The sequence below is a fragment of the Takifugu rubripes genome, chromosome 15 (genome assembly GCF_901000725.2).
Source record: "Takifugu rubripes chromosome 15, fTakRub1.2, whole genome shotgun sequence".
Lineage (NCBI taxonomy): Eukaryota > Metazoa > Chordata > Actinopteri > Tetraodontiformes > Tetraodontidae > Takifugu > Takifugu rubripes.
This window is the reverse complement of record NC_042299.1, coordinates 2,574,268-2,595,901: the sequence shown is the minus strand read 5'-3', so window position 1 is coordinate 2,595,901 and position 21,634 is coordinate 2,574,268. Positions and strand designations below refer to the sequence as shown.

At 41.7% G+C, this 21,634-nt stretch overlaps 2 protein-coding genes across 5 annotated transcripts in view; one reads left to right on the top strand and one right to left on the bottom strand.

The window, feature by feature from the left end:
- Positions 1-1,954: 1,954 nt before the first annotated feature.
- Positions 1,955-4,409, top strand: LOC115252724 (homeodomain-interacting protein kinase 2-like). The gene is made up of 8 exons (XM_029848646.1): positions 1,955-1,977; positions 2,238-2,457; positions 2,537-2,728; positions 2,816-2,997; positions 3,080-3,203; positions 3,314-3,433; positions 3,546-3,602; positions 3,719-4,409. The coding sequence occupies exons 1-8, from the start codon at positions 1,955-1,957 to the stop codon at positions 3,857-3,859; spliced, it is 1,059 nt and encodes a 352-aa protein (XP_029704506.1). The 3' UTR covers positions 3,860-4,409.
- Positions 4,410-14,782: 10,373 nt separating this feature from the next.
- The window catches only part of ntm (neurotrimin), a 250,314-nt gene continuing 243,462 nt past the window's right edge, over positions 14,783-21,634 (bottom strand). For 2 of the 4 annotated variants that reach the window (XM_029848607.1, XM_011619279.2), the window contains 2 exons: positions 20,247-20,282; positions 14,783-18,606 (listed from right to left, as the gene is read on the bottom strand). In XM_029848607.1, the coding sequence (XP_029704467.1) occupies positions 18,506-18,606; positions 20,247-20,282 (137 nt within the window). In that variant the 3' untranslated portion in view covers positions 14,783-18,505. The remainder of the gene's footprint in view (positions 18,607-20,246; positions 20,283-21,634) is intronic. The other 2 variants (XM_029848609.1, XM_029848608.1) reach the window with 2 other exon arrangements.

The following is a 21,634-nucleotide window of genomic DNA, read 5'->3' as shown; positions in this document are numbered from 1 at the left end:
ATTGGGATGATAAGGTGTCACTAGCTCCTCCAGGTAGGATGGAGCTAGGCCTCTGAAGACCTTATAGGTCAGAAGAAGAATTTTAAAAAATTATTCTAAATTTAATGGGCAGCCAATGAAGAGACGCCAGTACAGGAGTTATGTGATCTCTTTTGTCAATACCTGTCAGAACTCTGGCTGCAGCATTTTGGATCACCTGGAGACTTCTTAAAGAGTTGTTTGGACACCTTGATAATAAAGAATTCCAATAGTCCAGCCTGGAAGTAACAAAGGCTGGACTAACTTTTCAGCATCATGCCACGTTAGTAGTTTCCTAATCCTTGTGATGTTTCTCTGGTGAAAAAAGGCACTTCTAGAGACTGTTTTAATGTGTGAGTTAAAGGACCTATTTTGGTCAAAAGTTTCTCCAAGATTCCTCACAGAGAGACTAGATGTTAATGAGATACCATCTAGAGTAATAATGTGAGCTAATCTATCCCTGAGAGGTTCAGGACCAAACACCATGACCTCAGTTTTTTCCTGAATTAAGGAAAAGGAAATTTGAAGACATCCAAGACCTTATGTCTTTAATACAGGTCTGAAGCTTCACTAACTGCTCTGTCTCCTCCAGTTTCATGGATGGATATAGAGAGGCACCATCCCGGGTGGGATGGACACCGTCTCTTCTAATCAGACCAGGTTTTCCCCAAAAACTGTTCCAATCGTCTACTTAGGACACCTGGTTTTCGGGGCACCACCGTGACAGCCAGCGACGAAGCAACGCCATGAGACGAAACATTTCATCGCAGGCCAGACTGCGGAGGGGACCAGAGAATGCTACGGAGTCCGACATTGTTTTTGCGTAATCACAGTCCAGCGAAGGGCATGTGTTCTTCTCTTCTCCACTTAACAATGTTGCTGCTGTCACTCTCCTGCCACTGAGCGACTGACGTTAATATAACACCTTGATGAACAGTCCTTTAAACGCTACATTTAACCCATATGTACCCTTAAGTTTTGCCCATAAAACAAAAACAAAACCGAACCAATTAATTAAAATAAGAGCAGTTATTTACAATAGAGCCTCGGTTTAAGACGAGTGGGCTTTGAGATTTGGATTTTCCCTCCATTTTGTCATTTTCCATTTAAGTCTATGGGGGAGAGGAGAGTCTACTATCACACAGTTTTCTATTGTTAAATTTACCAGTACTTTATAAAATGACAATGGGTGACAGAGGGATTGTGGGTAAAGGGATATCATGTCTTTGATCTTTGAACATGATAGACAAATATATTTTAAAAAAAACCTTTGGTGCTTTGGTATGAAAGGACAGAGTCTAACATAGGTCATTTTATTCAGTATTTGTGAGGATTGGGGTAATAGAGAAACCGGTCTACAATTTGACATTACATGTTTGCCAGGAGGTTTTAAAATAGGAATAACTTTGGCTGTTTCATTCTGCTTGGAGATATTCTGGTTTATAGAGTCATAACAAACATTCTACTCAGCACTCCACAAAAGATGGCATACGGGTAATTTTGATCAATTCAATTATTTGGCAAGGAAATTTACATTAGCTAAAAATAAAATGTCTGGCCTTGTAGAGAGGTGTTTGGCAAAATGGTGGATCTGATTGACTTTCTCTGTAAGGATTTTTTTAGGGTCTGAGCATTGGACAAGTTATGTTTTTATTATATACCCTTACCTATGGACAAAAAATCAAGACAATTCGCGCACACTTGAGGCGTGGTGAAAAGTTTGATATTGCTGTTTGGAAATGAACATGAAATAATTTTATTTTGAGAACAGAGTGACAACAGATATAGGTAGATGAAATTGGCAGACAAGATCTACAAAAAATGTGACCCATGTCCCCAAATCAACCGGAAGTCCTGTATATCCCATTTTTTGCTGTTCTACTGCAGCTTTATGAATGAAGCAGCTTATAACGTTTCTGCAACAAAACTAGAAATTATGGGTTATTTTAATGGTGTAAGGTGAGAAATATCAGGCATCGTATATCTTTGGATACAGTTGTTAGGGTGGCTTATTCCTTTGGTAAATGGGGCACTGTGCAGTGAGGGTAAGCTTAAGGTGATCAATGAAGACAACCTTAATAAACTGCCTGTTATGCTGCATAATTAATAATGACTAAAACTTGTCATGAGATAAGTGTTTCCCTAGAGTTTCTGTACTCCATTTTGATTTAAAAGGAGACTTCTCGTAATCTTTTTTCTCCTCTCTTCTAACATATCAGCTACCAACATTGCTGTCCATATCCATCCACATACGAGGACAACATCGTGGAAATTGGAAGCATACTCTATTCCAGACAAACCAATTATCAGGTGCAGTCCATTCTGGGAGAGGGTTCATTTGGCAAAGTAGTCAAATGTATAAGACTGAAAGACAACAAGACTGTGGCAGTCAAAGTCATAAAGAAAAAAGGAGCTTACTATGATCGTGTAGAGAAGGAAGTATGTAATAGCAACTTTTGTTCCTATTTGCCCTTGTATATGGTTTAATTAAGGTGAACCTTGACATTTGTCTCCTTAGATACAAGCCCTGCTAAAGCTCAAAAATCTGGATCTGGAAATATGCAACATTGTCCAGATTCATGCAGCCTTTTTTGACAGAGGACATTTCTGTTTTGTCTTTGAATACCTGGACAAAAGTCTCTTTGACTTCATGGCGGAGAACAGTTTTCGTCCTCTGCCTCTAAAGACAATCAGATTTATTGTCCAACAGGTACGTCTCGCTGCACTTCCTTTTTCATTAATAGCACTTTGATCTAATGTTGAAAAAGTATTCTGAAAGTGTTTTATTCGCTTTAAGCTTGCAATTGCACTTCAATCTCTGAGGAGTGTGGGACTAGCACATTGTGACATAAAGCTGGACAATATTATGCTAGTGGACCATGAAAAGCAGCCTTTCAAAATCAAACTCATCGACTTTGGCGTTGCCAGGGTTGCATCCAGTATACCACAGGGCTCAGTTATACAGGTTCTCTGTTACAGGTAATTATTTTTACAAATGTTTAAAATCATGAAAATCTAATAAATAACCAACTGTAAAAAGCAAATTAACACCCTTTTATAGGTCTCCAGAGGTCCTTTTGGGTCTTCCTTTGACAGAGGCTGTCGACATGTGGTCTCTGGGCTGTTTGGCTGGAATGTTACATCTTGGGAATAGGCTGTTTGATGGGGACAATGAGTTTGATGTGGTAAGTATATTTGTAGTATTTGTAGTTTACTTCATTCCTTTCTTCGGACTTTTCTGCAACATAAACTTTTTTTGGTGAATATTGTGATGTGGTGTTTTCTTTACCCACAGATGAGGTACATAGTGGAGCTATTCGGTCAACCGCCAAATCGAATGCTGGATGCAGGGAAAAAAACAAAGCAATACTTTAAGAAAAGCATGTGCGCATGGAATCGAACATGGAAACTAAAGGTATCTGTGGTAGTTTGTCTAAGATATTTCTTACTGTCTCTCATTTTTCCCAAATTAATAGGTAGGAATGTTTATTTTATTGTCCTTAACTCATTTTCTGTTATCTGTTTAGACAGGCCACAGTAGAGGAGGACATTTGCTTCTGGATTCTTTGGATGACATTTTAAGCGTATGTTTTTCCAGTTTTAATTTGTTTATCACATCAATGGAACAACACTTTCTCTAAAGCATAAAGAATATATTTACAGGGTAATTAACTACTTTAAATAATTTTTTTTGTTCCAGGCCTTCCCTAATAAAGGCAGCGAAAATCCAGAACTTAGTTGTTTTGTTAACATGTTAAAAAAAATGCTTGACCTTGATCCTGCTACGCGCATTACCCCAGCTCAACTGTTGCAACATAGTTTTCTCACAAACACTGAGTAAGTCTACACAAAGATCATTCATTTCAGTCCTAAAAGCCTTGATTTATCCATTTGAAAAAATTGCAGGATCTCAGATAATTATTTAAGTCAAGTATTTGTTGTCTTGAAGGGTGGGGACAACTTCTAAAGAGCCAAAGGTTACTGCCATCAAGGAAAAAGGACAGACTTTACAGTCACATTGTGAAAACCCCCTGCAGAACAAAGAGAGCCATTTAAAAACAGGGCGGAAAAGAAATCATTGCTCTAAAGATGATGACCCAACTTTTCACGACTCCAAGCGGCCTAAAATTCAGTTAAAGGTGACACCACGAAAGGACACACAAATAAATGCTGGGAGTTCCATTGTTCCAAGGCTGCCTGATGGGATGGATGGTGGGCCTCATTGCTCCACCTCGTTGGCCGTGCCCAGGATCAGCCGAAAAGCTTTGAAAAGAAGAAGGCAATACAGAAGCAGTAAAGGAGAGAAAAATTAACAGACTCCCTGAACAAATATGTTTGGGGTACAGTCCCATCTGGTCTTTCAATTGCATATTCACCCTGAATTACAATAAAGGAAGCTGATTTCATTATGTTAAACATTGGTTTCTGTTTTTTCAAGACCATAAAGTGTTAACAGAAAATCAAACAACAAATTGGTGCATTCAAATAAATCGAATTATTATTTGGGAACCTATTCCCTTGTTTTGTTGTGCCTGAGAAAAGTTGACCGATTTTTACTTTGTCCCATTTACTCTGCCTATTGTTGCGCACAAAATTGAAGTAACAATATTTTATATGTTTTTTCAAATATTTATTCTTAGAAGATAAAAATATTGCAAAACTATCCCCAAACTACTTGTAACCAACTATTTTTAATTAATCCTGCACAATCATCAACACAATCATTCTTAGCAGATGTATGTGTTGCTCTCACCAGTGTTTTCAGTGTAAATCACCATAGTAATTATACAGAAAATAATCAGCCACCTTCTGTCAGTGTTTCTTTTTTCATCTGCTACTATAAACTAAAATCTGTACATTTTCCATCCCTGTGAGACAAGTCCCCATCACAATTAACGTCACCCTCACATGGACACGAAGGAAATTTGCCATCTATTAGTCAAACAATCTTTATATATATAGCGTCTGTTCCAAACAAAATTGTTTCTACAGAATCTTTCCAGAATCCCAGGGCCTGACCGCCAACAAGCAACACTGGCAGGAAATACTCCCCTTTAACAGGAAGAAACCTTGAGCAGGACCAGGTTCATATCAATCAATTAATCAATCAATCAATAAGGGAAGAAGGGATATGTGGATCTAAAACACTGTGATTCTTGGTTAATTTGACCACAGTGCTGAAAATAAATCTGGAGTTATTCTGGCTTCTTCAATTAAAGAAGAAAAATAAGATGTTCTAGCCTTGTAGAGGGCCTTTTTGAAAACTACCAGACAGTCATTCCAGGCTAAATGGTAGCTATCAAGTTTACAAGAATACACTTCCTTTCTAGTCTTCGCACTTTCTCTTGAGGGTCCTAATGTGTGAATTATACTAGGGGCGCACCTCCTCTGATTTACTATTCTCTTTTTTTATGGGGGCAACAGAATCAAGCGTGATTCTCAGTGAGGCTGTTGCACCTTCAGCAAGAGAATTGACCTCGGCAGGGCTACGATTGTAATGACTGATCCCTGGAGAGTCTCGGGCTCTTGGACTGAACGGTAAAATAGTCTGTGTTCCAGATAGTTTTTGAAAGAAATGATCCAATTGAGTGTAATAGTCTAGAATCTTCCAAGGGATCAGAATCTCCCTTCATTGGATCCCATCCCTGCCTGTTGGTATAGCTGACAGATCTACATGTGTTCCTCCCACTGCAGGTGTTGTATCTCCCTGTTCCATGAAAGTGCTGATGACACCTCCTCTGTCTACTCCTACTCACCAGTCATTAGATGTCATATTGTGCAACAGAAATTCATGGATATGAATTTATGTATTCACAAGGAAAACACGACTGGTTACAGAAGGCGCCCATGCTTTTGTCCGCGTGTTTTTCTATATGAATAATAAAAGTGTAAATTTTGGAGCCGCAGGTTCTGCTTCTCAGACACTGAAAAATGCTTCTGGCTGGAAGATGCAAATGGCAGAAAGTGTCAAAACTCTCACCTTTTCCTTGAAATATGAATTTCCCTTCAGTTTTAGTTGACTGTTTCTGTTTAATTCAACAAAATTGCCATGAAGGAACAAGCAATTCTAGAACCACATGATTGAGCCTGAAAGAAGCACAGAACCTTCTATATCCTTTTTGGGTCACAAACACCCCATCCCTCATTCAGATATGTGTCCTCCAAATTTCTGTGTTTGCCTTTTTGAGCTGCACTGGTTTTTAGCCACAACATTCCTAAATAAACAACGTCACACTGGCAGTTTAGAGGCACTCTGCTGTTGCTCAGAGCACATTTATTGGCCTGACAGGGGGGACTGGGAAGGCCGATTGCTGTCTGCTCATTAATAGTTTAATTTGCAGGAGATGATGTGCAACTCTTCCTCCATCAAATTCACATATCAGCTCATTACTGGAAGAAACCTGAAAAAACCACATAGTTACTCATGACAAGAGAAATGATCCAATACCTCTTACCATCTTTGTTATTCTTCTGTTTTGCTTTTGCATGTGCATTAGAAACTAATAGTGTTCAGATTACCGGTACTGTGAAAATTGCTTCACATTAAGTTCTCCTGACCTCCCCCAGGCTGATTCACTTTTAAATACCTTCTACGATGCAACATCCACTTTCTAATCATCACAAAAGTCCACAGTGGTCAACTACGAAAGATGAAACCTGTCTCACAATATAACAAAACCAACAACAGGAATATTTTAGCATTTTAATCAGACAGTTCAATCAGGCAAATAAATCTGATCCAGAAGAGGATCAATAAACCAAGCAATCTTCATTAAAACAGGGAAGACAGGAGGAGGAGGAGGAGGAAATTAGAGGAGGGAGGAAAAGGAGAAGAAGAAGAAGGAGAAGGAGGGGGAACAGAAGACAGAAGGAGGAAGGAGGGAGGAGAAGGAGGGACGTCAGGAAGAAACAATAAGAATAAAAAATGAACATATACAGCACAAAAACCGAGGAGAAATGTCACCATGGTTACGATGGCCACGGCTACAGTTCAGCTTTAGCTTCTTTGAAGACTCCTAGTTTATTAATTCTTTAAATCTGTTAATAACCACAATAATAATCACAATAACAATGACGACGACAACAACAACAACAATAATAATAATATCTGAACATATGAAAGCAACACAGCTATAGTAATGAAATACAATATCCTCTGTTAGGAGATATTAAATGGAACAATCAATTAACACAACTATAACATCAATTACTTGTTAGGCTGTAATGTGATTTTCCTTAATAAATCATCATCGAGCTCATTTAAAGCTCTGCCTTTCAAACCACTTCACAGGCTCGCTTTGTGTTACGTGACCTACTCGGTGATATTAATTAATCCAATTTAATAAGTTATCCAGAGGTCTGTGTAGTGTCTTACATTTATCGGTGCGTGCAGTTGTATCACAACCTGATGGAAAAAATGTTTTTATTATTGCTCAAGGCAGGAAAAGCACATCCTAGAAATATCTTTAAAGCTGCATATGGGCATTTCACATCTGACTGCTTTGTTTTATTCTGTAGCTTCTTTTGATTCAAATTAACATTTGAAATACAACTTCAACATTAATGCTTAGTCGCAGCGTGGAAATAGGTGAAAAGGTTCTGAAAATTTGTCAGTATTTTACACAGAGGATGAGATAAAGTCTCTTTTCTCTCCTTGTCTAAACGAGACTGTTGCAGCGTTGGTATTTTTAGGCAGTGTTGACATTAATTAGGTAGAAATAGCATCGGAGAGGTTTGAGAGATAGAGGTTCCACTGGGAGATGCAGATCAGACAGTGAGACATTACCCCAGTGTTTACGTGTCTGTCACAGGTCTCTAACTGGGCACATCACCACCACCAACAACACTGACTGGCTGACAATTAACATTTACACTATCTCTGTTAGCGTCACAGCAGGCAGCAGCAACAACAACAAAAATAACAACAATGACACAGGCCAGTGTATCCAGATGCACAACCTAAAAAAATAAATATTCTGTCAGAGATAATTGCTGTTCTGTTTTAAATGATTTAATGTGGAAAAACTTTCACCTCCAGCCACTGGTTAAATGTTTGTAAAGTGCTTGATTTGTGGTGTGTATGATGCACAGCCTTTGTTCCCGCTCAGCTTTCAGGCTGATGATGAGTCCTGATGCTGTTCTAATAAAACACTAATACAGCGAGTCAGGTCTGGAATGATCCTCCCAACCAACAGACGCCACAATTAATTCTGGTGACATTTTTCGTCGCCTGGCCGATGGACCTTCTTGAGTTTAACACTGTTGTTGGGAATCGTTGGGTCATAGAAGAACGACAGAGGAACGAGAAGAAATAGAGGAAAGACAGAGGAATGATACAATGATGACTCTTGTTCTTCTCCTGATATCTGACATCCTACAGTAACATCAGCATAACTGTCAATCCATCCATCCGTCCGGCCGTCCGTCCGTCCGTCCGTCCATCCATCCATCCATCCAATCATCCATCCATCAATCAATCTTTATTTATATAGCGTCTGTTACAATCAAAATTGTTTCCAGGCGCTTTCCAGAATCCCAGGGCTTGACCCTACACAAGCAACAGTAGCAAGGAAAAACTCCCCTTTAATAGGAAGAAACCTTGAGCAGGACCAGGCTCATGTAGGGGGACCCTCCTGCTGATGGGGTGCTGGGTAGAGAGAGAAGAGAAGGGGGAGGACAGGTAGAGGATAGAATACGTAGGAGAGGAGAGGAGAGGAAGGGAGGAGAGGTGGGGGAGAGGAGAGGAAGGGAGGAGAGGAGATGAGAGGGGAGAGGAGAGGAGAAGAGAGGAAGGGAGGAGAGGAGAGGTGGGGGAGAGGAGAAGAGAGGAAGGGAGGAGAGGAGTGGAGGTAGAGGATAGAATAGGTAGAGATCATAGAAATACATTATATTAATTCAAAAAGCTGCTGGTAGAGTTGAGTTGAGTGGGTCAGCAGAATCCACCCATCCATCCATCCATCCATCCATCCATCCATCCATCCATCCATCCATCCATCCATCCATCCATCCATCCATCCATCCATCCATCCATCCATCCATCCATCCATCCATCCATCCATCCATCCATCCATCCCTCTACTTGTCTGTCTGTTCATGAAGCCTTGACAGATGAAGGCCCTACTTAACGACCTGCATAATGAGGAGGTGGAGCAACCCACAACCAGGCGACCGGAGCTCCAAATGTGTTAGTGGCTCTTGAAGAGTATAAGTAGCTGGAATCAGTCAGCTAGAACTGACGAGGCCTCTTGGATAAGAGGCGAAACGCCTTCATGAAACTCAAACAGTCCAGCTGCTGTGATTCAACTACCAGAATGACCCTGACCTGGATAACTGAGAACCTTCACAGACTGAGCACCAGGATATCAAATAGAAAATAAGACACATAATTAATAATTATTCAGCATTTTCTTACAGCTCTCAGCTGTGTGTGTGTGTGTGTGTGTGTGTGTGTGTGTGTGTGTGTGTGTGTGTGAAAGAGAGAGCGAGAGAAAGAGCCTCTTCCAAGGCTCCAAACCTTCTTCCCAGTTGTGCTGAGTCATCCTGACACACCTGATCAGAGAGCCCAGGCTGATCAGGTCCGTGTAACCCACTTTAAAGGCATGGCGATAAATCAAAGACCTTGAGAGCCACCACAGGGCTGAAGGATGTTCTGCTTTGCGGAGCCTCCAGGCAGCTGCATCCAGATGTCAGAGCAGCCGGATGGGCTCACAGAACCAGTGTAGCCCCTTTTATGTGGGGACACAGCCTGAACACAAACACCACGACTGAGGCGCATCAATACCTCTTACAGTGTCAATCTGTATGTATGTATGTGTGTGTGTGTGTGTGTGTGTGTGTGTGTGTGTGTGTGTGTGTACATATATGTGTGTGTGTCACATTATTGATATCCAGGTTTGTTAGCGTTTATGAGACCAGACACCGTATCCAATGTAATGTAAAATACACAATTTCTTTATTTTTTAACAGTCTTTGGGTTTGTTTAACCAAACTATTGCTTGTTGATTTCCAACAGAATCTCAGCAAAAAGACAACAGAGTGAGTTGGATAGAAGAGTAACAGGGAAGAGCTTATATCAGTAAACAGAATATAAATGTATTCCAACATTACCGAGCGCAAGGAAACTTTTTCCATCATTTGCATTCCATAATGTAAACAATCACACCAGTCATCATGAATATTTATCAGCCTTAATAAACATGGAACGTGGTGTCCTTGTTTTACTCCTGGGCGTGTCCACCAACTGCTCCTGTGATTCCTCCATCAGAAAGACCTTTTATTTAAATCAGCCCGAGTCTCCCTGCGTCAGTGCTAATATCCTGGGGATCGTAGCAGCTGCAGCCTTGAGGATAATTCCTCTGTAAGGATGTTGATGCTGTATTTCTTTATGACCTCAGGGAAACTTCCTCAGCCCCACCTGAGGGATGATTCGACCACTTTAATCTGAAGTAAACATGTTACATCATGGTATTTATCCGTCCCCACTGATGAGCTCAATCCCGATCATTTCCTGTACTCTTCTCCAAGATTCCAGGAATAGTTTTGTTGGAGTCATCCTGTTTGATTGTTGAGCTTTCCTTCAGCTGCCACTTACATCTATACAGTGGGACCTCTACTTACAAACGTCTCTACATGCGAAATGTTTAGGTTACGAAACGTCTCAATGGGAAAATATTTCCTCTTGTTACAAAATAAATTTCAGGATACGAAAGGCAAAAATATGCTACCGCTGCTACTCGCAGTTCGCGGAGTTTAGCGAATGCAAACATGCTTGTAGCTGCTCTGCCATTGGCTATCGCCTAGCATCTTCCTGTCATCCCATTGGCTAGGAGGGACGTCAATATGTACAGGTTTGTCTGTATCCCAGCGTCGCCTTCGTTTAACTTTTATTTATTGTGGGTGTTCGTATGTTTGTCCATTAGATGGCGGTGTTACCACAAGTGTTAACGTTCGTTGCTAGTAATGACGGCTAATGTAAGATTAGCCTGTAATAAAGTAAATTTTGTTCCTGGAGAAGCCTTGCACTGAATTCCTACATTTATTGTGCGGTAATCTAATTGTAACATGTATTTGTTACATGTTTTGATGCATTTTTATGATTTATAAAAAAAATTATGTCAGAATTTTTGGGGGCTTGGAATGGATTACGGCATTTACATGCAAAACGCGTCTCTACTTACGCAATTTTCAGGTTACGAAACAACTTCCGGAACCAATTAATTTCGTAAGTGGAGGTCCCACTGTATTATCATCAAACACAAAAGATCTGTTGGACTCCAGTCACCAGTGTTTCCTCTCTCTGCAATCTTGCTGTTTGTCCTTCAGCTCCTCTCCAGCCTTCATAGATGTGTATCATTTGAATGCAGTATTGACTGCTTGGGTTCTGAGGTTCTACTACTTCTGTCGGTGTCGCAGCTCCAAATGGATGAAAAGTGGATGGCAAAGAACAAACCACCGGATGAAAGCACAAGTCTTCACAATATCAGGTAGCGAATGTGGTTTTGTTCCTTTGAGTGGCAGTTTCTCTCGCTCTTGTCACCTCTTTATGTCATAAAAAGAATGGTTTTACCTTCTCTATGCATTCACCTGCCTCTTCATCTGGTATCTTATTCAAAGATAATGAGGCCTCCATCTGCTCTCTGAAAAGCTCACTCGTCTGTATAGCCCTTTGAAGCCCAGATTTCTGGATCATTTTTTCCTATTTTTGTCTTTGAAATAGGTTCTTTGTCCATTTCTTGATATCAATTTGTTGTCTATAATTAGTTTTACCTGCAGTAGTAAACTTTAGATGGTCCTGGATCAATGGTCTGATGACACATTCTTCACACACTCATGTCCTCTTGCTGGCTTCCCTCTTAATGTATTTACCATCATTATTCCACCTTCTAAATGATCTTTTACCAAGATAAGAATAAAGCAAGAGCTTCGAGCTGTGCACTAATCACGTAACAGCCTCCTCACCAAAGTTCCCTGTCAGGGACATTTGGGTTCCTTCACCAGTTTTCTGGATTTTCTCCAAAATCTGATTTTTGTCATCCAACCTGCAGGTTGCAGGCTGATAATTCCCCCAGTCGTTCTTTTCTCCAGGCCTTTTCTTGAGGTTGCATCATAACACAGCAGCAACTATTTTTTCCAATATCTTGTCTTGGAGGATTCAACGTTGGACATTTTATCCTCCTGTTAATCATTTAGGAGAGAAACAATGAAGAAAACTAGAAGTGTGCAGACATCTGCCATGCAGCTCACTTCCCCGTCTTGATTCGTAACTTTGGGCAGTGGTTTCGTAACATAGCGGGTTGCTCAATGATCAAAGTCCCTCTACTTTGATATTTGATTAAAGTTTAAAGTCCCCCCAAAATCCAGAACATCAACGAAATGTAACTGTCAATTTCTTGGCCCATTATTAAAAAAAAATCAGTAATCATTCTTCACACCTCTGGTTTATTTTGCTAAAAATGAGAAATGCCGGCTGTCACAGGCTCCTCGGAGGCGGTAACGATGATGGGTGACTGTAACAAGCATCAACAGGTAAGCTCTGCTGCCCCCCCACTTCCAGGTTGCCGTTTATACAGACAACCGGTCGGGGCCTCTACGCAGTTAATTGCCCCATGAGGGTATTCATCAGGATATAACAATTAAACACTGACCTTTGCTTCGCCGTGAACACATCTGTCGTGATTTAGGCGCATAAATGACGTTAATTATCCTGTCATACAGCTGCGTCAGATGCAGAACCCCAATATTTGTTTGTTCGGATCTTGGATATCAAATTTAGCCAGCAGTTTAATTTACCGCCCAGACCGGCCACGATACATCACCCGACTCAATAGCAGACTTCCTGCTCACTGACGGCCACAAACATTAATGCCGAGTGGATGAGGTGCTCACTCAGTTATTGGCACAAGATGAAATAATAATCTGCTCACGCCTCTGAAAAATGAAATTTATACATGAACTCGCTGTGACCTCTGTGTAGCTACAACTGCAGCTAGACATTTGTGGTGAATGTAAAGGAGCCTCAGCTCCCAGAATGATTAGGATTTCTTCTATAATGGCTATGGAGGTAGCTGCTACCTCACTTACATCCCCCAGGACAGACGCAAGTATTCTGCTGCAATTAGCTTCCAGTGCAGAAGCTGCAATTTGACACAGTCGCTCTTGGAAAGTAACAGCTTCAGTGGTAACAGCATCAACGGGAATGTCAGTATAGAGAAGAAAATAAGGCCTCATGAAGAAGATGTTGTTTCTACAGGGCTGTATGAAATATGATGTCTTTCTTTGAAAGAGGGACGCCCTCTAGAAGAAAACTCCATCACTGAAAGCATGTGTGCTGTGTGCAAATGGGAAAAGTAGATATTGGTGCGCCCAGACAAGTTTCACATTGGTGCAAAACTTGTAACATGATGGAAAAGTGACTGCAGGGTTTGTTATATGCAGTTAGAGTAATGTTTATTTGCCGGAGGAGTTCACTCGTTGGAGAGCTCACGGAGGAACCAAAGTTGATCTTTCTTACTCCAAATATACATTTGTGGTTCCACTTTCCTCTACTGTAGAATTCTCCTAGCTGAGCACTTGTCTTGGTTCGTGATTTGGAAATTGAATGAGATGGACATATTGTTTGTAGAGGGTTTTAAAAGAATGGAGTTCAGAATGGCCGGAAAAGGCCCCAAAACAGGACCAGGTTCCTGAGTCTAATGTAAAATACAGTGTTCACTTCCTAAATACAATAAGAATTATCTTGTCTCCAGACGGATCTGTTCCTATCCATCATTGTTACTCAGATTATACCAGGATCTGGAATAGATTCTGTTGTTTTGTACTAATTTTGGTCTGGTTGTGTTGCCCTGGTTGCCTGGAGTGTCTCCTGTCTCTCCCGTCTGCCTCCTTTCTCCCTCATCTGTGCCTGTCGCAGGAATATATCATATAATGAACAACAATACTTCATATGCAGTGTTTTCTTTCTCTTCCTTGAGCAGGCTCAGAGAGGCAACACACACCACAAAGCAACGCTCTGAAGGTGAGGTGCTCCAGGAGTCTAATGCGGGATCGGTCGTCCAGTCTTGCAGACTGGTGCCCAGCTAGCTGCTTTGTTTCAACTGGACGCTGCGCTTGTGTTGCCCGATGAAGCAGAAAACTGCCGCTGCAGGTGGAGTTGATGGGATTTTGTGTGCGCTGGAGCAGCTACAGTAGCGAATGGAGGGAATCTCAGCTTTTGAGATTTGCTCTGATGGCCTCAGGCCAATTCTATGGATGACAAAAGCAAGAAGACATAAGCCGAGAAGCCTTGAGAGTCTTTAATATGTCTTTAATTACTGGAAACCAGCTCACTGAACTGGGAGTTGGGTCCTCTTTGTTCTCATTTGATTACATTATTATTATTATTAAAATGTACTCCAACGTTACCCATCATCCCCTGACAGCGATTGGAGTTTGTGATGAGTGTTTTTCCAGGGAACATTTATCTGGATTGTTTAAGTCATCCCGCTGGATCTGAACAAGCCGTGCTAAAGGCTGCATTCATCTGTGGAGAGCTGCATTTTTATGACTGTCGCCTCCTCTCCCTGTTTATCTAACAGTTCTGTAGGACTTGTGAGGACAACAAGGGTCAAGGATTGTGCCCTGGATAATTTGACACCGGGGAAGGGGGGGGGGGGGGGTCCTCCCGGGGATTCCCATCTCTCTGGCGCCAGGACTGTCTGGGGTCTAACGGTGGCGCATGTTTGCATGGAAAGATATGTTTAAAGAAAGATCACCACACCTCACCACATGGTTTTTATTTTCCATTTTATTCTCACTCTTAAATATCAACACACGCCTCATCAACATAATACATTTGATCCAACAGGCCTTCACAATACGAGGAGTCGAACAGTGTATTTCCCCGCCGTGGGGAATCTTTTCGGGTCTTTCAGAGTCCTGTGAACGCGTCGCCGGGCTGCATTGGAGTCAGGATAAATTCCAGCGCGACTACTTCAGGACACAATCCGCCTGATGTCAAAGTTCACATGAATGATCTCTTCAAAAGACTCCAAATCACAAATATCACAAAACACCAAAAAATCAATAGTATTTTCTAGTAGGTGCAAAGCAGACTTTCTTCAAATGCTTCTGTTCTTTCCCTCGTCAGATGAAAAACAGAGAAACCCAAAACCCACCTTATTGTTTTCTTTATTTAGCTCTAGATCTTACATATTTTCATGAGACAGAATGACTCCTGCTGTGCTCATATTGACTCCACACAACAGAGTTGGTGATATCAACACAAATGTGCACCGCTGCTGCCAAAATATGACAGGGTCAACCCGGTTCCCACCCCGCGGTCTTTACGCTGAACTGCTGCCGGATTAGAGATGGCTTCCTGGTCTGCTTCCTCGATCCTCTCCCCGCTTTGATCATTAGAGCTTTGGCTGCTAGAGGACTTCCACAGATTTTTTGCATATTCCTTTTAAAAGTCCTGTTTGGTGGGAGTCTGGAGAATTTGCATTTGCTGTAATAGGACAGCACAGAGGCCGACTTTTTAGTGTCACTCAGGAAGAGACTGCTCTGTGTTAGACCCTGATTTATATACAGTTACAAAAGCTCTAATTCCCTATAAAAAAAACCAAACAAAAAAACAACCAAAAATACACATGTCCGTCAGCTCTCTGCATGTTTCTTCCACCTAGCTGCAGCGCATGCTATAATCAGCTGGTAAAAGCATGCCACATGGGGAGAAGCAATCAGCACTCACTAACTCCAGGGGCTGGGTAGCAGGACATTACTGGGAGTGAAGAATTGCAATTATCATGTTGGGGAGACTGGTTCAGACCTTTTTTACAGTGTATAATAAGTCCATGGAACAGCAGGACAAAATGAGGTCCAGCTGAGAAAAGGACTCTTATTTTCTTTTTCTTCTTCTTCTACTTTTGACTAAACGAGACTGTAATTCTGCGCGAGGGAACATTTCAAACTAAATGTTACACTGTTGAGTCTATTTGAGTGTGCAGGCCTTTTGGAGGCAGTCGGGCTCCATTCAGGAGGAACACGGGGCACTAAACAATGAAAAATTGCGAGGTAAAGAACGGCTCTTTGAAAGCTCCACTTTCTACCTATGACTTCTTCTTCTTCTTGAATGTCTGGGAGCAGCGGGGAATGACCATCAAGAACACAAAATTAAACCTCTTTGTCAGCATTCCGCGGGTCCACGGCCAAAAATGCCAGGAACACAATCAAGCAGACTTTCCAGCAGTGACTCTTTTCTGAGGAAGAGCAGACCTGATAGGGATCACAGCTTTGGAGGGTTTGAACCCGTGTCTTAAAGTGCTGCCCTTTATAAAAAGACAACAACCAAATGCATTAATTGGTGTTCCGTCATATTTTGACAGCAGCGCCTTCGGTCGGAACGGATCTCCTAGAAGCAAGAGCCTTCTGGGCTGGAACTACGCAGTGTTTGAGAATGATATCGACATTTAGAAAAGATCTGAATAAAAGAAAAAGCAATAAGCTGCAGCTACCGTTCTGCGAAGGTCAGAGGACGGAGCAGTGCAGATGCTTTCAGCCCGATCACTCAGAGCACAACGTTCACGTCCGTATGAAGTTGCTGGGAATAGCTGTACAAACACTGAGGCCTAAGCGCGTATTCAAAAAACCAGTCCAGATTTATGGCAGCAGGAGCGAGGGTGAGGAAGGGAAGGAGGGAGAATTTGGCTTTATTCATTTCTAATTCACGTGAAGCTCTTTGAGGACACAACGCTGAACCCTGATCCCCAGTCAGGTGACCAGCATCTGTTTTAAAACCAATATTGTGGTGACAGGTCCCGATGAATCTAAATCCAGACGAAAACCTCTCGTTTCAATTTCCAAATATCAAAGAGAAATGCTTTGCTTTGATTTGAAGCGAGCCTATTAACCAACCAGGGCCGTGTGATTTGCTATAATTAAACTATAGACAGTGTTTTGATATCAAATCATTGATGTATAATTTCAAGCATCAGAGGAGCGGCGTCATCCATGATAGGAAGAATTAGCATCACAAAAAGACATTAGCATGTTCCTGGTCAATAACAGAGTCCTCACTCTTTTAGTTTGTGCATGAGGATAAACCTTAATTAGCCCGTTAGCCTCGGCTGATGGTCACTGAAGTTAAATACAGGCCTCGCCTCATTTCCGTGTGGCTCTCCTCCAGCAATACGCCGTTAAAAACATTTTAAAAAGATGAAGGTCGTCACTGGCTCCTGCTTTTCTCTTCCTGGGCTTTGGATTGATAGAAGCGCACATGCTAATTCATTTGAAGTGACAGCTGCTCTTTGACACGTGTCCACCAGCAGCAGTTAAACAGCAGATCTGAGAGGAACCAGAGTGATCTGACAGATCTGTCTGTCATCTATCACCGCAGTTTACTGGCGGCTTTTCTTCCTGCTGTCTCTCAGACGTCTTATTGCATAAAATCTTCGCGGCCACTCTACCTCTGGGTGTGATTGTAATGTGCCTTTCATGACACCAAATTTGGTTATATGGTAAAATGGTTCTCAAGCGTGCGAGCCGGCGCTACTTTCCTTCCAATACAAGCTGTAAATGTCACCATTTCACAGTCGCAGAGCACAACCTCCACGGTTTGGTATTAAGATTTAAGTTCTTCCTAATGACAACCTGGTGAAAAAACAAATATAATCATAATCCAAGGTGAATGTATGCGAAGGATGGCGTGACTTCAACTACTCTAAGTACATGCAAAGAAGTGGTTGTTCTATATCAACATCGCTTCACTTCTTGTGAGCTAGTACGGGAAATGAACAGAAAATGTCCTCAAATCATCGCTGTGCACAAATATAGGCTCAGTCGCCAGCATTGGTTAATTACATTAATTGATTTCGACACCATATTGAGTCAACCCTCTTTCCATATTTAACTACTTAATTACAATACAATGATCCTTGACACCATTTTGTGTCACGGGTTAACAAAGACATGACATTTCTTCTAAATAATTACATCGTTTACTTTTAGTTTTATGCTTTAAACTAAACAAGGTGAAAAAAATCCCAACCAAACTCAACAGTGAATCACAGCCGGATGTATGCTGCGTTAATGCAGAGAACCAAAAAAAAAAGGTCCTCAAAGGTCAAAAACCCCAGATGTCTGGGTTCAAGAAACCTCCAAATGCTTTTACTGCTCTCAATTTGACTTTGAGGTATTGAACATTCACCTCCCATTCTTGCTATTTCCTGGAGTTGAGATGAATATGCAGTGAATTTAAAAATGCCAACAAATCAGCTGAGGAAAAAGACTGTACATTATATGCGCTTATATATAAAGATATATACACCAGTATGTATATATGTGTATATATACACACAAGTGTAGACTGTATATACTGAACATGTGTGTATGTGTGTGTGTTTGTGTGTTACAGCCTCATAATTCATAAAAAGTTTGTTAGCGTCAGTTTATGGTTGGTGATTAAGGGAAACCAAATCCCACTCAGACCCGCTCGCTGTCATTAATCTCTTTCCTAAAATCGGAGCAGGAAAGGCAGCAACGTGACGAAGAGGAGAGCCCCGTGAGACTGGAGTCCTGTGGCGCCGCCGCTGCCATCCTGGACTGCTCTCGGTCCTGACGGGGGAAAGAAGGAGGCTTGGGTTTTGGAGAAAGCGACACGTACAGTGGGCGCGTTTCCACAGCGGGAGCTCCTGATAAATACTGGGGACAGGAACGTTCCAGGAACCGTTCACTTCACAAACTCAAGCCCCTCCCATGGTATTTCAGAGCCAATCTAAGTACAAACCCAGGAACTGGGTTAGGTCTTGTATAAGTTCCTGTAAATGACCCTAAGTGGGAGATTCCTCCAGTACCAACAAGCCCTGTGAAATTACCCTGAAGTTCCCGCTTCAGTGGAAACGCGCCTATACATTAGTCATGACAGAATTTGAGGTATTTGTACTTTCACTAGTATTTCTAGGTGGGACAGCATGAGCAGCGAGAAAAAGACAGGGAACATGTGCTGGGAACAGAGAAAGAACTCCATCTGGAGCTGCAGGCAGCAAGTTTTTCTGAGTGGGATCCTCCCACTCGCTTGCATGGTGCTGAACATCTGATTAAAACCTCTTTGACGCCATTGTCTATCAGCAACTCTGGAGCTAAATCAAGCATTAGCACACTGAAACGACTTCCATGTCTCTGGTCGTCATGCAGTCGTCGGACACTAGAAGATGGCTGCACACCTGTCCCAGTCGCCGCCTCCCACACAAGTCAAGAAAAAGCACGTTCGTAGAGTCACTTGTGGCATGTCTAGTTACTTCAGAACGTGCTGTGCCACAAGAAAGGGTGTGCCATATGTTGGAGGAGTGTGAGAATTCCCCAGCTTTAAAATGACCAAAACAATATTAACCTCACTGTCCCACAAGAAAATGTCTAATAGAGGACATTTCGGAAGAGCCATGCGCTTTATTGCAAGGCGATCGTGAAAGAAAAAAGCAAAAGCAAAACTTCTGACACGCACTTCATGCTTCTTCTGGGATCTGTTAAATTGAAGGTATTGTATAAGGATTGAGGACACATTTTTACTTTGAAGCTTTGCAACACAATGAACAGTCATTTTCAAAGTTCACCACAGCTTCCTTTGGGGCATCTATCCAATTACTTAGCCACCGTGGATTATCCCTAATCCTGCATATGCTTAATTAGAATAATTGCATTCCCTCTTTGTCAAAACCAAAGCCATTGAAACAACTGCATTGATGTCGTAGGTCTGCTTGCTAAGATGCATCAGTCCCAGAGACTGGAGGTGTTCAGCAGCACTGCAGCTCCGCATGTTCCTTTCTTTCACTGCTTGCCAGCATGTGTCATCGGTATCAGACAAAAAAATAAGCGGCCGCACAAGTTCTGATTGGAAGAAGAAGCACGAGAAATACTTACAATGGAAAGAGGAGCATGCAAAAAGCAAAATGAGGCCATGCCGCAGAAAGGTGGATGGACAGAGAAGAGAGGTGAAGAATGGTTAAATACGCAGACTGCAAAGGCCGCTTCCCACACAATGTGTGACTGACATTTGTCATTCCAAAGATGCCGCGTTGTCAGGAAAAGCACGTGTTCAACACTGGAACTTAAAATGAACTATGCGATTCTGGGATTGAATATGCAGAATTCATTGTGATACATTCATTGTGGGGCGTTGCAGCCTAGCTGGTAGCATGAGGAAGTGAGTTGTTTGTCATGAGGTAGCATGCGGGCACTGCTGTGGGTCCAATACTAACCTTGCAATAGCGTTGAGCTAGTGGGTTCAATTACAACTACATCAGGGAACAAATAAAAGAGAAGCAATATATTGGAAACATCATTGAGAACACTTGTGAGAGGCGTGACAACCAGGCTGGGAATTGACTGCAATTTGCACAGTCTTCAACGTGGTACAGTGTCAACATTTGGAGGTAAACATGACAACCCCAGAGCTGATAAACCCAATCCTGATCAGACTTGAATATCAAACCAGCATCAAGATACAGTCAGATTCAATTTGTCAGCTTCCAGTTAGTGTTGTGCTATAATTGGCTGAGGACCTATTTTCTCTGAAGCTCTGCGATGTTCCCCTCTGCTCTTTGATTTTGGATGCCGTGCGCTTTCTCTGCGTTGGTGTCAGTCTCTGTGACTGCCTGCGAACATCCGTCTCAATTATGATACTGGTCACAAAGGAAGGTATTCCTGAACCGAAAGTGTCTCTCAAAGGACGACAGATTCGTTGAGAGACACTTTACGCTTGAGCAAATGAAGTTGTTTTATTTTTATTGTTTTGCACCTGAACGTTTGTGGGGAAGTTGATAAGTATTGAGAGTAGCAGAACAATACAAACACTTGTATTTATGGGTAGCAAAATGACTGTGCCACCATCTTGTAATTTCTTATGTACTCTTATCTTTATTTTTTGACTTAATGATCAGAGTCTTTGTTTCTGAATCACGACATCGAGATTGTGAAAAAACAGGCTGTCAGGGCCTTCAAGGCATCTCTGCTGGCCTAAAAAATATCTGAATCATGTTAAGTTGGTGTCACCAGGGCCTTTTAGTGGGCATAGGCAATGTCATCGTATTCGTATTGGATAATCGGAGAGCATAGCTGTGCAAGCTAGCAAACTGCATTAGCCGCGCACACGATAGTTCTATTGATTACTGATACTACACAAAAAAAATAATTTTCAGCCCACAATGACTGAAGGAGGATAAGAAATAGATTTGGTTGCCGATTTACTGTCCAGCTATTTTTAAGACGGACTTTTAAGGAAAGCTTTGAACAGTTTTTGAGGGAAGAGAGGAGGATGGATTTTGTCTTCAAATAATCCGATTTATTGGTGAGTGAAATGTTGCTATCACTCCAAATTTACGGGGTTATTATGAATGTTTTCTTGCTGGCTGGAGCTGCAGAACGAGACTTGTTCACTCCTGGTTTGTTGATTCGGTTGAGGCGTTTATTGTGGCTACAGGGATTTTCTATATGCAACGCAAGGCTCATTTATGCATAATCAAATGTTTTTTTATAATAAAATGGTTAATGAGGGGTTGAGTGATTCAGACGGAGCACTACTGAAGGCATAGGTGTGAAATGCACGGGTCACCGCTGGTTTTAATGTGTGGATCATACACCCACACTG

What these genes read in the sequence shown, in the direction of transcription:
- LOC115252724 (XM_029848646.1), top strand. Translation starts at nt 1,955, where the DNA reads ATGGGTTATTTTAATGGTGTAAG. An exon ending in GGTTATTTTAATGGTGTAAG is followed by an intron (nt 1,978 to 2,237) that starts GTGAGAAATATC and finishes CTAACATATCAG; the next exon opens with CTACCAACATTGCTGTCCAT. An exon ending in TCAGATTTATTGTCCAACAG is followed by an intron (nt 2,729 to 2,815) that starts GTACGTCTCGCT and finishes ATTCGCTTTAAG; the next exon opens with CTTGCAATTGCACTTCAATC.